Source organism: Chanodichthys erythropterus, chromosome 2 (assembly GCF_024489055.1).
Source record: "Chanodichthys erythropterus isolate Z2021 chromosome 2, ASM2448905v1, whole genome shotgun sequence".
Classification (NCBI taxonomy): Eukaryota; Metazoa; Chordata; class Actinopteri; order Cypriniformes; family Xenocyprididae; genus Chanodichthys; species Chanodichthys erythropterus.
In genome coordinates, this window is record NC_090222.1 from 26,402,252 (window position 1) to 26,416,612 (window position 14,361).

Below are 14,361 nucleotides of genomic sequence, written 5' to 3' on the forward strand. Positions count from 1 at the left end.
TCTGTTTTGATTTATTTTTCAAATGTAATTCATTCCTGTGATGGCAAAGTTGAATTTGCCATCAGTCTTCAGTGTCACATGATCCTTCAGAAATTATTCTAATATGCTGATTTGGTGCTCAAGAAACATTTCTTATTGCTGAAAACAGTTGTGCTACTTAATATTTTTGTGGAAACTGTGATAGGCCTACATTTTTTCAGGATTTACTGATTAATAGAAAGTTCAGAAGAACAGCATTTATTTGAAATATAATTTTTTGAACTTTTTCTCAAATTAATGGGTTCTAGTTGAGTAAAAGCAACAATTTATTTCAAAAATAAATAAATTAATTAATACTGACCCCAAACTTTTGAACAGTAGTGTATACCTGTAGAGAAACTTTTTTTTTCTTTAAAAAATGTCCATGTACTCCCTAGAACAGGCTGAAAATATACATGATAAATACATTAATTTACAAAAAAAAAAAAAAAAAAAAAAAGTTTTGTGTCATAAAATAATTTTTAGAACTTCTGTAGAAATGTCAAATAATAACTAGATTTGATGCTTGGCAGCAAATGCATAATGTTAACATTTTAAGCTTTTGTTTAATGCTTTAGGCCAAATTAAATGATTTTGATGTGGAAATAAAACTATTAGTTTATGTAACTATCTAAACTATCAAGAATAAAGTTTCTTAAGCAGTTCAGGCTGAACTAATTGCTGTAGTCTATAGTGCTTAGTGTAGTATTTTATTTAAACTCACTTATCTAATCTGTCAAAAGAGGTTATCAACCTGCTTTACTTTGTTGCGTTATAGTATTTTATAATCAAATATCTTTAAGAGACATCAGTTATATCTTTATGACATAATTAAATCGGAATGGCATACGTAGCCTAATGACTTGATGGCTTTTAGGGTTGAGTTCGCAGATTTTGACAGCGAGATTACATCACTGCTGACGTGGGGGATTTGTAGAGTGTAACGACTGGCAACCTTGAGCAGACAAAAGATGCAGTACATCCGCGACCTGAGAGCAGGTACATTTTCCTCTTTAACATCTTAGTCCATTTACTTGTGGATGCTGAGATTCTTTCTTTATCAATAAATGAAGATGTCTTTTATGAATCGGACCGCTCGTCGAGCTCGGGAGGTGAAGGTATTCTCTAAATTTACTGTAGAAGCAAGTTAATTTAGCAGGCTAGCAGTCCGGGCTAACAGACTTAAAAGCATTAATCAGACTAATGATTTCTATAAAGTTAAGCGAAATCCCAAATGCATAATAATTACAACTCGCTCGCTCATATTCCAGGTCAGATCACTTCACCCTTGCAGGAAATACAGTTGGTAACAACGTGTGTATAATGTAACATATCCACAACACTACAAAGATCAGATGCAACAGTCTGATGATCTGGCAATCCTTTGAATCAAGACAAAAATCATAGGTAACGTGAGTATGGTGATCTGGGTGATGTTTGTAGCGTTTAAATAAATAATTATTTCTTCCAGCGAGGTTGTATATGTGTCTAACATTGATATCTCACGTTGTTAACTGAAAATGACTGTTTAATGTAAGGTTTCCAGGCGCACTTCCAATAACAAACAGGAAACCGTACATGTTTAGGCATGATTCGAACTCTATCACAGGCTTCTTAAACGGGTTTTGCACGTGATTCAGCGCAAGGCACCTCTCCGCCACGTCGTCACCCCCTAATAACCGATGCCCTGTCCTCCTTGTCACGATGTCATGTCAGTCTCTGACACAGGTGTCTATTCGCCCACCTGACTCTTGTCGCAGGTTTGGGTTGCTCAGGGGCTGAATGTTACCTGCCAGAAGCGTCTGGGTGTAGCCTTATCAGTACAGTGCACAGGGGACGGCCAGATATCACGAGTCTCATGTAGTCAGCAAGTAAAACTAGTGACACGTTTTTTAGCTGTGTCACTGTGTGTCACTTCAGTTTGCTCTGTAGCCCTTCTGGTGTATGCCTTTCTACTTCACTTTATCTGAGACTATTTCTGGGTTAAAGGGGTTTTGGCATCGAACGAAACACGTGATACTTGAGGAACAAGGTAGGATATGTTTTTGATTATTACACACGGGTCTTGTAGTCAAATTCGTAACAGATACATTTATGTTGAAATGTATTATAATTTCGCTTATTTAATCCTGTAACTATATATCAATATTATCTGAAAATGACTGTTTAATGTAAGGTTTCCAGGCGTACTTCCAATAACAAACAGGAAACCTATATACATTATTATATTGTAACCTATAGGTTACAATATAATATATATTGGTAAATATAAATAGTTTATAGTGTAACAATATGTATAGTTTTTAGTAAACAAATAATCAAAATAACATTAAAAATACTTTAATTTTAATGCATGGCTTATCATATACCACCATTAGTTTTTACTCTTATGTAAAGGACTTTAGTACTCGCACGTGTGCTGTTATAGTTTATAGCTCTACAACAACTTGGTGAAGCAGGATTGTGTAATGCTAACTTAAATGACCTTTGGAACTTTACACACTTGCTGCCTTTACCATATGACTGTAGAAGGTATACATAAACGGAAATATAATATAATATGTGGTTATAGCCTACGCTGTAACTACATTTTTAAACATTGTTTTAGAGTCTGTGCTTGGAAAAATGGATATTCGTAAACAAACGCGTTCGCGTGAGAATGTAACCATAGCAACAGTGGAGCGCTTTCTGGTATTATCGGTAAATCGACAAAAGATGGCACCCTTATTTTACACTTTATCAATTTATATATTTGTATTGTTATCGTTATCTTGTTTAAAAAGTCTTTTAAGATATTAAACCTGTAGTTGGGGCTCAAAAAAAAAACAGTTTTACCAGATGCACCATCTAAAATTACCAATGGAAATTCATTTAAAAATATGTATGTTTTTATGTATAATTTGTGTATATATAATTTTATTAAGTGCAATAGGCTTAAACACTAACACCAGAGGGTGTTTTTGTACTTTCTTAGTTAAAAGGAATTTACCCAAAAATGAAAATTCTGTCCTCATTTAAAGTTGCTCCAAACCTGTATACATTTCTTTCTTCTGCTCAACACAAAAGAAGATATTTTGAAGAATATCTGTAACCAGTTTATGGGACCCCATTGACTTGCATAGTATTTTTTTTTTCCCATAGCGTGGAAGTCAGTGGGGTCCGTCAACTGTTTGCTTACCCATATTCTTCAAAATATCTTTTTTGTGCGTGTTCAGCAGAAGAAAACAATTCATATAGGTTTGGAACAACATGAGGGTGAGTAAATGATGACAGAATTTTCCATTTCAGTGCTATTCCCTATTTTAGTCACTTTATTATTTCTTCTGCCTTTCTCCAGGGATTACAGATATGCCAAATATGTCATGCTTTTGGTAAAACTATGTTTATTGTCGTAATGCCAGTATTTTTCCCCATCTTGTTTTTCACTGACATTTTTCCACTGCCTTGATCTTTCTGGATATCAGTTTTCAATGCCAAGATTTCTCTCTCTTTCTCTCTCTGTCTCTCATTCACTCTCTCTTTCTCCTTCTCATCTAGATTAATAAGTAATTCCATGGAGGCACACAGAGGAACATCCACCTGTTCTGCTCTCCATGCCCTGCCCCTTTTCCTTTTTTCCTTTCAAAAAAACATGACTTGTGAGTTAACCCAACAAAGCTCTATATTGACTGGTATTCATTACAACGGTTGGTAGACCTCTCACTAAAATATATGGAACAACATGACCTCTATGTTGACTACGGTTAGTGTTTTACAATAAGAAAACTGCTGTGGATTATGATAGATCAACTTGGAGGCCTTGAGCAGAATAGAGTCTGTTCTTGTAAGGGGTAAGTACCACAGGAACCGTTTCTGGATCAAGACCCTACACCACAATCGTATATGAAGGCCAGCATGGCACCCAAGAACGCTGTCACGGAGTCTGTTCCAGTGCTGGACCTGGCAGTCGTGCAAGAGAAGGATCCGAATGGTGGGCAAAACATGGAGAAAGAAGTGGAAATGTCAGAGGACTCGGCCAGTGAGGATTCTGTAAACCACATCCCCAAGCGGTTATGGGTCATGCACGGTGCCGTCATGTTCGGGAGGGAGTTCTGCTATGCCATGGAAACAGCATTGGTCACTCCTGTGCTGTTGCAGCTTGGTTAGTAAACAACCGTTATCCCGACAAACTTGTCATTCCAAACCTGTGTGACTTTATTTCTTCTGTGGAACATGAAAAAAGATGTTATGAAAAAATGTTTGTGTTTTTGGCTATAAAATGAAAGTCAGTGAGGTACAGTGTTGTTTTGGACCTCATTGACTTTCATTGTATGGGCAAAAACATTCTTCAAAATATCTTCTTTTGTGTTCCACAAAAGAAATAAACTCAACTTTTCTTTTGAAAGAATTTAGGCTGAATGATAAACATCTTGCATAATTTCCCTGCACTATTTTGATATAATGACACCGTTTAGATCTTTTTAACATACTTTAGATTTAGATAAAACATTGAAAAGGCTGATGCACCGTCTCATGTACACTTTTTAGAAACATTTTGCAATCTCAGGTCTGCACTTTGCATCAACCCTATTTTTGTAATTTGTAAATTGAATGTGTCTGGCTGTCATCTGCTTCCAGTTATTTTTAGCTGTACAAAACAGCTTGTTATGCTGCTTGATATTGCAAACTGGTATTTCATGCCATATTATTTTAATGTATTGTCGTAATTATAAACACATTGGTTTGTAGTGCAAATACCTTTACCTTTTAGTGCGCTTTATTCTTCTAGTTATTTACCTATAGTGGCTAATGAATCAGAAATCTTGCACATTTACAGAAATTAGCTTACTTCATTGTTGCAAAATAAGGTAGATAGATGGTGTTAATTGGTGATTTAGTGGGGTTTTTTTTTAAGTTCATTCTAGGCTTAAGAGCTCTATTCATAATCATTGAACAGGGACATTCCTTTGGATTTGGTAAGGATTCCCTATTGTGCCAATGCCAACCCTGTGTCATAGTAGTAAGATGAAGGAATGTTTGTTTCCACAGTAGCATGCAAAAATGGACGAGGTAGCGTTTGCATGGAATTCAGAGAATGTGTGAGTGTGCGCATTTCTCTTTCTTTCGGTTTTCCGTCCATTTTGAATAAGATCAATGTCAATAGATCCTCTCAGGAAACTGCAGGGTTAATATTACAAAAGGATAGAATTGCTCTGAAGGCGTTCTGTTCTCATACCAAAAGCAGTTTTAGTAGATTTAACGGCTGAAAATATCCTGAACATCATCCAGTAAACTCTAAAGGGCCATTTTCCCAGAAGATTTAGCATATCGTAGCCTAAATCACTCTGTAATTGTCCCTTTAATGTGCATGTTGACTCAAAATATATGCATCCTTAAAAACTTAAATAGCCTACTTGATGAAAATAGGTAAGGTAATTGAAATGCTGACCGTAGTTTAATAGACAATCAACCAGAGTCTTTTTTTTGTTTTGTTTTATAGAGTAAAAAGGATAAAATCCTCTCCTGTGATAGATTAAATGCAGTGTGCATTGGCAAAACCATCTATTTAAGTTCTGGCCCTCAAGAGTTGTAACACTGAGTGTTATTGCTTTATAATACAGGTTGATTACTTCATTACTTCATGCTGCACCTTAACCTGATCTGCAGAGGTTTGAATGTAGTTGAATGGATGGTTGTTCATCTTTAAAGCTGAAGAGTTATGATTTGACATGTGTTGTCTGCACTTTCTGTTCTCCCATTCTCAGTCGGCACCCCACTTTACACATGACCAATAGTTTTTTTTGCACATTTAGACTTCTTGAAAAAAGGAGAAGTTTGACATTTGACATTGACAGTTTCACTTGAGTAATCAATTGTTTGGGTTTTAGTATGTCATCAGACTAGAAAATGTTCGACTCATGGAAAATTCCCTCAGCTGTTATTGCTAAAACTAGTTGCTATGAGCCATTACCACCAAATCATATCAGATACCGTTTTCCCACGCCCTTTTTATTTACTTTGAGTCATCGCATTTGGTATCAATTTTATTGCCAGAGGCAATGTGATTGCTTCATTACCATGACACAGTTTTAGATCTCTTATGTGAAAGGTTTATAGTGTTGTAAAGGGCAGGTTAATGAACTGCAGACATGCTGAAACACGCCTGGTCATCTGTTTCAACTGATGAGAGTTGCTCTAGGTGCCATATTTGTACATTTCAGCAAAGTGGTTAATAAAAATGTTGATCTGCCTGAACCTTGGAATTGAATTGATTGTGGTTCTTTTCTCATTGCAGGTCTCCCGGAGCAGTATTACAGCTTAACCTGGTTCCTCAGCCCTATTTTGGGTTTAATTTTCACCCCTCTTATTGGCTCAGCAAGTGACCGCTGTACTTTGAAATGGGGTCGGAGGAGACCCTTCATTTTGGCGCTGTGTATAGGAGTGTTAATAGGAGTGGCCTTATTTCTCAATGGATCGCTTATAGGTAATTATTATTAATTTATTTTATTATATATTATTGAAAATGGAACTAATTGTCTAATGTTGTTCACGCACATATTTATCTACAGGGTTGCATGCCACTGTTATTTAAATAGGAGTCCCGTGATATACATTTTCAAATATTTTATATTTTCAAAATTACATTTAGATTTTTTTTTTATGAATGTCTTACCGCTTATATTAATCTGTCTGTCAAACAGGTCTTTCTCTGGGTGACGTCCCCAGTAATCAACTGGTTGGGATCGTGTTGACTGTTGTTGGTGTGGTGGTTCTGGACTTCTGTGCTGATGCTTTGGACGGACCAATCAGAGCCTATCTCCTGGATGTGGCTGATACTGAGGAACAGGATGTGGCTCTAAATATCCATGCTTTCTCAGCAGGTATATATTCTGGGACTGGGAGGGATCTGGAATAGGGGTATTCTGTTCTTTAGCATCATACTTGAAACCATCTCAACGTCACAGTGAATAATACTCTCATTTTATTAGATTATTATTCACTGGTAAAGATCTAATCAAAACAACAATGGTTCACTTACATGGAAAAAGTGATTATACACTACAGTTCAAAAGTTTGGGGTCAGCACTTTTTTTATTTTTTTATTTCAGTAATTTGATCACAATTAACAGTAAAGACATTTATAATGCTACGAATTATTTCCATTTTAAATAAATACCATTCTTTTGAAGTTTCTAATCCTTAACAAAAAACATATATCACAGTTCTCTCAAAAATATTAAAAGGATAGTTCACCCAAAAATGAAAATTCTGTCATTAATTACTCACCCTCATGTCTTTCCAAACCCGTAAGACCTTTGTTCATCTTCGGAACACAGATTAAGATATTTTTGATGAAATCTATCAAAAAGTTTTACTGTTTTACTGTTTTTGTCATATAAGATAGTGATTATATTTTAGTCATATAAGATTCTTGGCTGCATTAATGTTGTATATTCTGTTTTCGACAGTTTAACACTAGAAGTCCCAGAGATTTGTAACCCTCCTTTAGCCAAGTGGATGCTAACTGGCTAGTCTTTTGGCTATCATTAGCATCAATTCATGTGTAAATATGGTCATTACCTGAGCAATCTGCAGGGGGGTTGGGGGTGTGTGTGTGAATGGTTGCTGGTGGCTTGTTTGTATGTGTGGGGGAGGGAGGGCTGCTAAAAGCAGAGAACTTGATTGACCATGGGCCGGTTTCAGAAAGGAGGTTAAGTGAAAACTCTGAGTATGTTAACCCTGAAATGAGGGAGTGCAAGTGATGTTTAAAAAGTTAACTCACTCATTCACACTGCAAAAATGCTTTTCATACTAAGTATTTTTTTTATCCTATTTTAAGTAAATTAAAAAAAAAAAAAAAATCTTAAATCAAGATGGATTTTCTATATGAGAAAATTATATATGATATTTAGTCTTGTTTCCTGGGGGGATCTAAATTAAGTGCATTTTACTCAAGTAAAATGATCTGCCAGTGTGGTAATAAAAATAATCTTAATGCAAACGGAAAGTGTTGGAGTGTCTACCCAGGTGAAAAAAAAAGTGCCGTAAAATACACTTTATTTTAGTACACTTTTACACTTCCATAATGTCCAGTGCTCTATTTCCATGCACTTATATACTAAAAGCTCTTCTTTAGTACTTCTTAAGATAATCTTAAGAGCATCTAAGTGTACTCAACTAAGCTATTTTGAGACACCATGAATTTGAACTAAAATGTGCTTTTAACATACTATCTCTGTATAGAAAAATGTATTTAGTTACCACTTGTAGTACACTTGAACCCATCTTTCAAACACTTTTAAAAATGGACTTATGATGTATTTCAAATATAAGATTAATATATAATGAATGTATTTATAATATATTGCCAGGCAGTGCCAGGATTGTGAGTGATTGCTGGAATGTACTCACTCACTTTTTAATATTATTTGTAAATATGTGTACAAATGGTTGGTTTCTTTATTTTATTGTGTACTATTTTTATCAATAGATCTCAGCAACAAAGTAAAAAAAACATGTGTGTTGATTTCTCCCTAAGATGGCAAAGTGAAACACAAGTTTCCTTGAAGTGGCTCAGCATGGCCCCACATTGTTTACATAACAAAAGCAACTGTTCACAGCTGATTAAGGATATTAGCCTAAAGACTTCCAGCCCATCGGCTGTCCTGCGGGTTTTATAGGTAGAAAAGCCAAATGGCTGCTCTCTGGGACTTCTAGTGTTAAAGTGATGTAATTTCTGTCTTTCAGGGCTGGGAGGTGCTTTAGGTTACATGCTTGGAGGGCTGGACTGGACCAATACCTTCCTGGGTCAAGCTTTTAAGGCCCAAGAGCAGGTCCTCTTTTTCTTTGCTGCCATCATCTTTATCATTTCTGCGACACTTCATCTTTTCAGCATCAAGGAGCATCTATATAACCCCAACCAGCCAGGAGTATTGAAGGATGAGGATGAAGAAAGGCCACCTCCTGTCCAGCTCTTTGGAAGCTTTCCATCCACTCGCCTCTTGCCTCAGCTAGAACTTATCCCTGAGGAGGAGCCATTTTCAGCCCATGAGGATGATCGGTCTGAGCGGGATGTTTCAACTGACTTTCTAAATATCGACCTGGTGCGAAGTAAAAGTGACTCGGTTTTAGCCATGCCAGATGGTACCGTAGAGCTTGACCCGGACTTAGATCGCGATGGGCAGTTTCTGTGGGACATTGAACCAAATTTATTCCAGGACTTTCAGGGTCTACAAGATGATGGAACGACATTGGATTGCCACAACACCAGCCAGCTAGGTCAGTGCACTGACCACCACTTACAGAAGTGTGATAGCAGTGGGGAACACATCTGTGGGGCTGCCAAAACTGTAAACGGAAGCTTTGCCACTTCTGGAAATCCAGTCAATGGAGCAGCGAATGCCGCTAATCAACCAGGCAAAGTCGGTTTACGACCATGTGGCGCCCCAGTGCGCCGGCGCCACCCTTCCTTCTACCGCCAACCCTCCTTCACTTTCTCTTATCATGGACGTGTGGGCTTTCAATGGCGACGGCGCTACGGCAACATGGCCGGGCCAATCAAATCCTCCCGAAGCCTGAATGACATTGACAAAATAGATAGACGTCACGAGAGGCGGAAGTTGCAACCAAGTGGTATCTCTGCATCCCACAGGAATGAGGAAGATGAAGAAAGCGAGGATGGAGATGGTGGCACGACGGTCAAACTGCTCTGGTTGTCCATGCTGAAGATGCCGCCCCAACTCTGGCATCTGTGTGTATGTCACCTGCTCACCTGGTTCTCCATGATCGCACAGGCTGTGTTCTACACAGACTTCATGGGCCAGGTTATCTTTGAAGGAGACCCAACTGTAAGAAGAGTTTTTTATCCTCTCCTTTAATTGTAGCTAACATGACATTAAAAAGTTACCATAGTTTAAAAACCTGTAATATTGACTTAATACATATTCTCACCTGTAAATGGTTATTCCATTTATTCGGGAATTACATTTCTGTGCATTGTTGTGGCATCTTGGAAAACAGTTTACTCACATGTGAGTTGTATTAACAAATTTAGGTACATTAAAATAAAAATGTTGACTTGTGAAAATGATCCGAACTGAGAATAAATTGCAAAATTTGTTACATTTTTAATCCCTGTTTCAGAACCAAGCAAATTATCTAGGTCTGAAAAAGCCCTTAGTCTTCACTGCATGCAATTTACTTTTGTAATGTCGAGTGCTGATATGATAAAGGCTCTATTTTACAGTATCTAATACTGAATATATATGTCTGTATACTTATACTATATATTCTGTTGATGTTTTTCAAAACCAGGCTGCTGCTAACTCCACTGCCCTGCAGAACTACAGTAAAGGTGTGCAGATGGGCTGCTGGGGTCTTGTGATCTATGCAGCTACAGCTGCCCTCTGCTCAGGTGTGTGTTACATTCATGTGTTGTATTATTAATTATGATATTACTAATGATGAGAGATTTTTTTTCTCTCCAGTAGGGTGATCAGGTTTCAGTTCTGTAGATACTCACATGACCACGTTGTGGAATAAGCAGATTTTTTAGGGTGTGACAGTCCTTATACATTTAGTCTTGAATTTGTAATTCCCTTTATGAAGATCAAAATGTTGTGTATATTTTCTTGGTTTAATTTTTACCTGTAATTTGGGATTAAAATTATTGTACTTTTTTTTTTTTTTTTTTTTTAATTGAGAACTGTTAACTTGTCATATATCTTAAGTAACACACTACTGTTCACAAGTTTGGGGTCAATAAGATTTTTTTTCATTTTGAAAGAAATTAATATTTTTATACAGCAAGATGTATTCATTTGATCAAAACTGACAGTAAATACTTTTACATTGTTACAAATCTTTGTTTCAAATAACATCATTCTTTTGAGGCTTCTATATTCTAGCCTTTTAGAATCATGAAAAAAAAATGTATCTCGGTTTCCACAAAAATATTAGGCAACACAACTGTTTTCAACATTGATGATAATAAGAAATGTTTCTTGAGCACCAATATTCTTGAGCATATTAGAATGATTTCTGAATAATCATGTGAAAATGAAGATTAAACTAATGGCTGCTGAAAATTCAGCTTTGCCATCACAGAAAAACTGCATTTTAAAATGCAGTCAAACCAAAAATTATTCAGACGTTTTTTATATATTTTTTTTATATATTTTTACTAGTGGGTGCAGGACACTAGTTCATTTATGTAAGTGAGGATAGCAAAATAAATTAAACTGTGACATATTATACCCAAAAATTCTTCATACAGTGGACTACCAGTAAAATTGATGATAATTTGGAACCAAAAATTATTCAGACACTTTGACCTGACCATATTTTGCTTAAGTGTTATCTGACATAATTAAGATTTGTTTTTTCTGACAAAGTTTAACTCTGAGATTTGACTGTATAGAGTTGAGACTGTAGAGAGTTATTTTAATTTGTAATAATATTTCAAAATATTGCTGTTTTTACTGTGTTTTGTATCAAATAAATGCAGCCATGGTGAGCATAAGAGATTTCAAAACCAACCCCAAACTTTTGAACGGTATTGCAGATTTCACACGGTTTCATCATCTGCTCCTTTTGTTCTGTTATATAATATATATATATATATCTTTGTTGGTGTCCATTCTGAGTATTATTCAAACCAAATAATCAGAAACATGTCTTACAGATGTGCTCCAAAGGATCTTAAACAACTATGACCTAAGCATAAGAATCATCTACATGTTGGGAACTCTAGCCTTTGCTGTTGGAACAGCCATCATGTCCATCTTTCCAAATGTGTATGTTGCTATGGTGATGATAAGCACCATGGGAGTCATCTCCATGAGCATGTCATACTGCCCTTATGCTCTTTTGGGACAATACCATGAAATCAAAGAGGTCTGTATAATTAAATAAACTTTACCAAATATATGATGTTACCAATAATACATACACACTACTGGTTTTTTTATGCTTTCGAAAGTAGTCTCTAAGCTCAAAGTTGCATTTATTTGATCAAAATACAGTAAAAACAGTAATATTGTGAATAATTATTACAATTTATACAACTGTTTTCTATTTTATAATATAATAAAAATCGAATTTATTCCTTTGATGGCAAAGCTGAATTTTCAGCATCATTACTCCAGTCTTCATAAATAAGTCTAATACACTGATTTGGTCCTCAAGAAATGGTTCTTTATTATAATTAATGTTGAGAACAGTTTTTGCTGCTTAATATTATTGTGATACATTTTTCTTTTCTTTTTTACAGGATTCATTGAGTAGAATGTTAAAAAAAACAGCACATTCTTTTGTCAAATTATTAATGTATTTACTGTAGTATGTATATATACATGGATATAGATTTGGAGGATAAGCTTCATTTTCACTGCCAGTATCACTGGATTTGCTACAGCAGTTTTCCCTATAGCAGCACTGCTCTCAATGAGTGTCTTTTCATCTTTTTTCTACATTGTCATAGTACATTCATCACAGCCCTGGCAACTCCCGGCGAGGCTTTGGCATCGACTGCGCCATCCTGACATGTCAGGTTTACATCTCTCAGATCTTGGTGGCGTCGGCGCTCGGTGCAGTTGTAGATGCCGTTGGCACGGTGAGAGTGATCCCCATGGTGGCATCGGGAGGCTCCTTTCTTGCTTTCCTTGCTGCGGCTTTCCTCGTCATCTACCCTGACACGCTTGACGATGAAGACGACGATGACGAAGAGCAAGGCCTAAACTCTGTTAAATCGGAGGCAGCTTCCAGTAACAGTACAGAGAAACTCAGTGTTTTGAAGTCAATGCCAAGAGACAGTTCCAGCAAGCCAGAGGTTGAATCCTCAGTTTGAGTGTTAGAACATAAAATACTTCAGTTTTTGAAGTACAAATCCTAGAATGCACATGCAAGTTAACACAAAAGTCTTAGACTTAAGACTCTCACACACATGCTGCATGTTATTCTGTGGATTTGGTACGGAGACAAACCTATTTGAGTCAAATATGTGATTTCTGAGATTATTTCTCAAGCTATTTATTATTTGTGCCCAAACATTTTCATTGTCTACTCTACACAAACTTCATTTTTTTACCAAGTTTACGTCACTACAGTGAACAAGTTTCACATTCCACAGTAATAATATTTTCACACAAGTTTATATGTCGAAATTTACATACCAGATGTAAGTTTACATTTTCAGACTGATATTTTACTCAGTGTTAAAATATATCTGATTATCATTGTATGTCCCTCATCAGCCTCATATCGTGAAAAATACTCAGGGTAAAACTGCTGCTTCTGAGCACAAAATGCTCACTTCTCACAGACTTAAACTATGCACAATGCCAAAATATTTTTTGTAATGTTTCTAGACTTTGAATAAGACATCGGTTTTCAGAGTTGCCTTTAGTTCAGAAATGTGATTTTCTTCGGTACACTATTTTAAGATATGAAGAGAATAAATAGCCATGGCATTAAGTAAAGAAACGGCTTTGCTTTGCGCAGTGATTGGTGTGCGAAATGAAGAAGTGTGTTTAGCTGTCATGGCAATTTTTACTGTCTGTCAGCGTCCGTCTTAAGTGATGACACTCCAATAGTGGCAGTATTTTTCACAGCCAAATTAATAATGCTGTTCCAGTACTTTTGTGTAGTTTATATACACAAGTTTTTGAGCCTCTTTTCATTCAAGACGACAGGCCAAATATTTTCTTCACTAGTTAACCACAGAACTCCACTCTGGCTAAGTGGACCAACTAAGTTATGGCCTCTTATGTTCATAAATGTAGTTTAAATACATTGCTGGAAATGTGACATCTGCAGTTGATGTACAGAGGTCAGTAGCCTGGCTTTGTATCTTATTTTATAATGCAAAAAAATCTGTGTGTGTATGTTTCATAAACAAGGTGTACACTTTTTAATCATCCTCATTTTTTTTTTTTTTTTTTTTGATATGTGGTACTGCAGTGACTTTTTTTGTGTGTGTTTGAACCAAACTGAAAGTTTATACTGTTTCTAGTTGTTTCATTTGGCTTTGTGTTCAGTTTTGATAAAAAGAAATCTCTACACTTCCCTGTTTGAATGTTTGTTCTTTTTTAGCACACTGTGGTTGAATCTGAAATGAATTGCATTATGGTTGTTAACTAACCGTATTGCAGCCTGAGACCACTAGATGGCGCAATTACATTGGATACTGGGTGACAAAATTATATACACGAACTCAAGGTAGCCAATATTTCCAGAAAAAAAAACAACACTAGAAACACATTAGATTATCATTAAGTTACAGTGAGCGATTTTTGCAATGTTTTACATAAATCTCATGTGAATTCAACTGTATTTACAGAGTTCATTTAAAACGGCATTTGCTTT

The 14,361-nt window shown here is 36.1% G+C and overlaps 1 protein-coding gene across 5 annotated transcripts; it reads left to right on the forward strand.

The window, feature by feature from the left end:
• The first annotated feature begins 945 nt into the window (after positions 1-945).
• slc45a4b (solute carrier family 45 member 4b) lies at positions 946-13,977 on the forward strand. Of its 5 annotated transcripts, XM_067406815.1 has the most exons (9): positions 1,033-1,136; positions 1,290-2,050; positions 3,556-4,159; positions 6,293-6,481; positions 6,699-6,878; positions 8,746-9,845; positions 10,312-10,411; positions 11,681-11,892; positions 12,479-13,977. In XM_067406815.1, the coding sequence occupies exons 3-9, from the start codon at positions 3,901-3,903 to the stop codon at positions 12,842-12,844; spliced, it is 2,406 nt and encodes an 801-aa protein (XP_067262916.1). In that variant the 5' UTR covers positions 1,033-1,136; positions 1,290-2,050; positions 3,556-3,900; the 3' UTR covers positions 12,845-13,977. The 5 variants fall into 5 exon arrangements, with proteins under 5 accessions (XP_067262924.1, XP_067262916.1, XP_067262942.1 ...); XM_067406823.1 differs by lacking the exons at positions 1,033-1,136; positions 1,290-2,050 and adding an exon at positions 946-1,017; XM_067406841.1 differs by lacking the exon at positions 1,290-2,050 and having other exon boundaries at positions 1,064-1,130.
• The last annotated feature ends 384 nt before the right edge of the window (positions 13,978-14,361 follow it).

What these genes read in the sequence shown, in the direction of transcription:
- slc45a4b (XM_067406823.1), top strand. Translation starts at nt 3,901, where the DNA reads ATGAAGGCCAGCATGGCACCCAAGAACGCTGTCACGGAGTCTGTTCCA. An exon ending in TCTCAATGGATCGCTTATAG is followed by an intron (nt 6,482 to 6,698) that starts GTAATTATTATT and finishes TCTGTCAAACAG; the next exon opens with GTCTTTCTCTGGGTGACGTC. An exon ending in AATACCATGAAATCAAAGAG is followed by an intron (nt 11,893 to 12,478) that starts GTCTGTATAATT and finishes ACATTGTCATAG; the next exon opens with TACATTCATCACAGCCCTGG.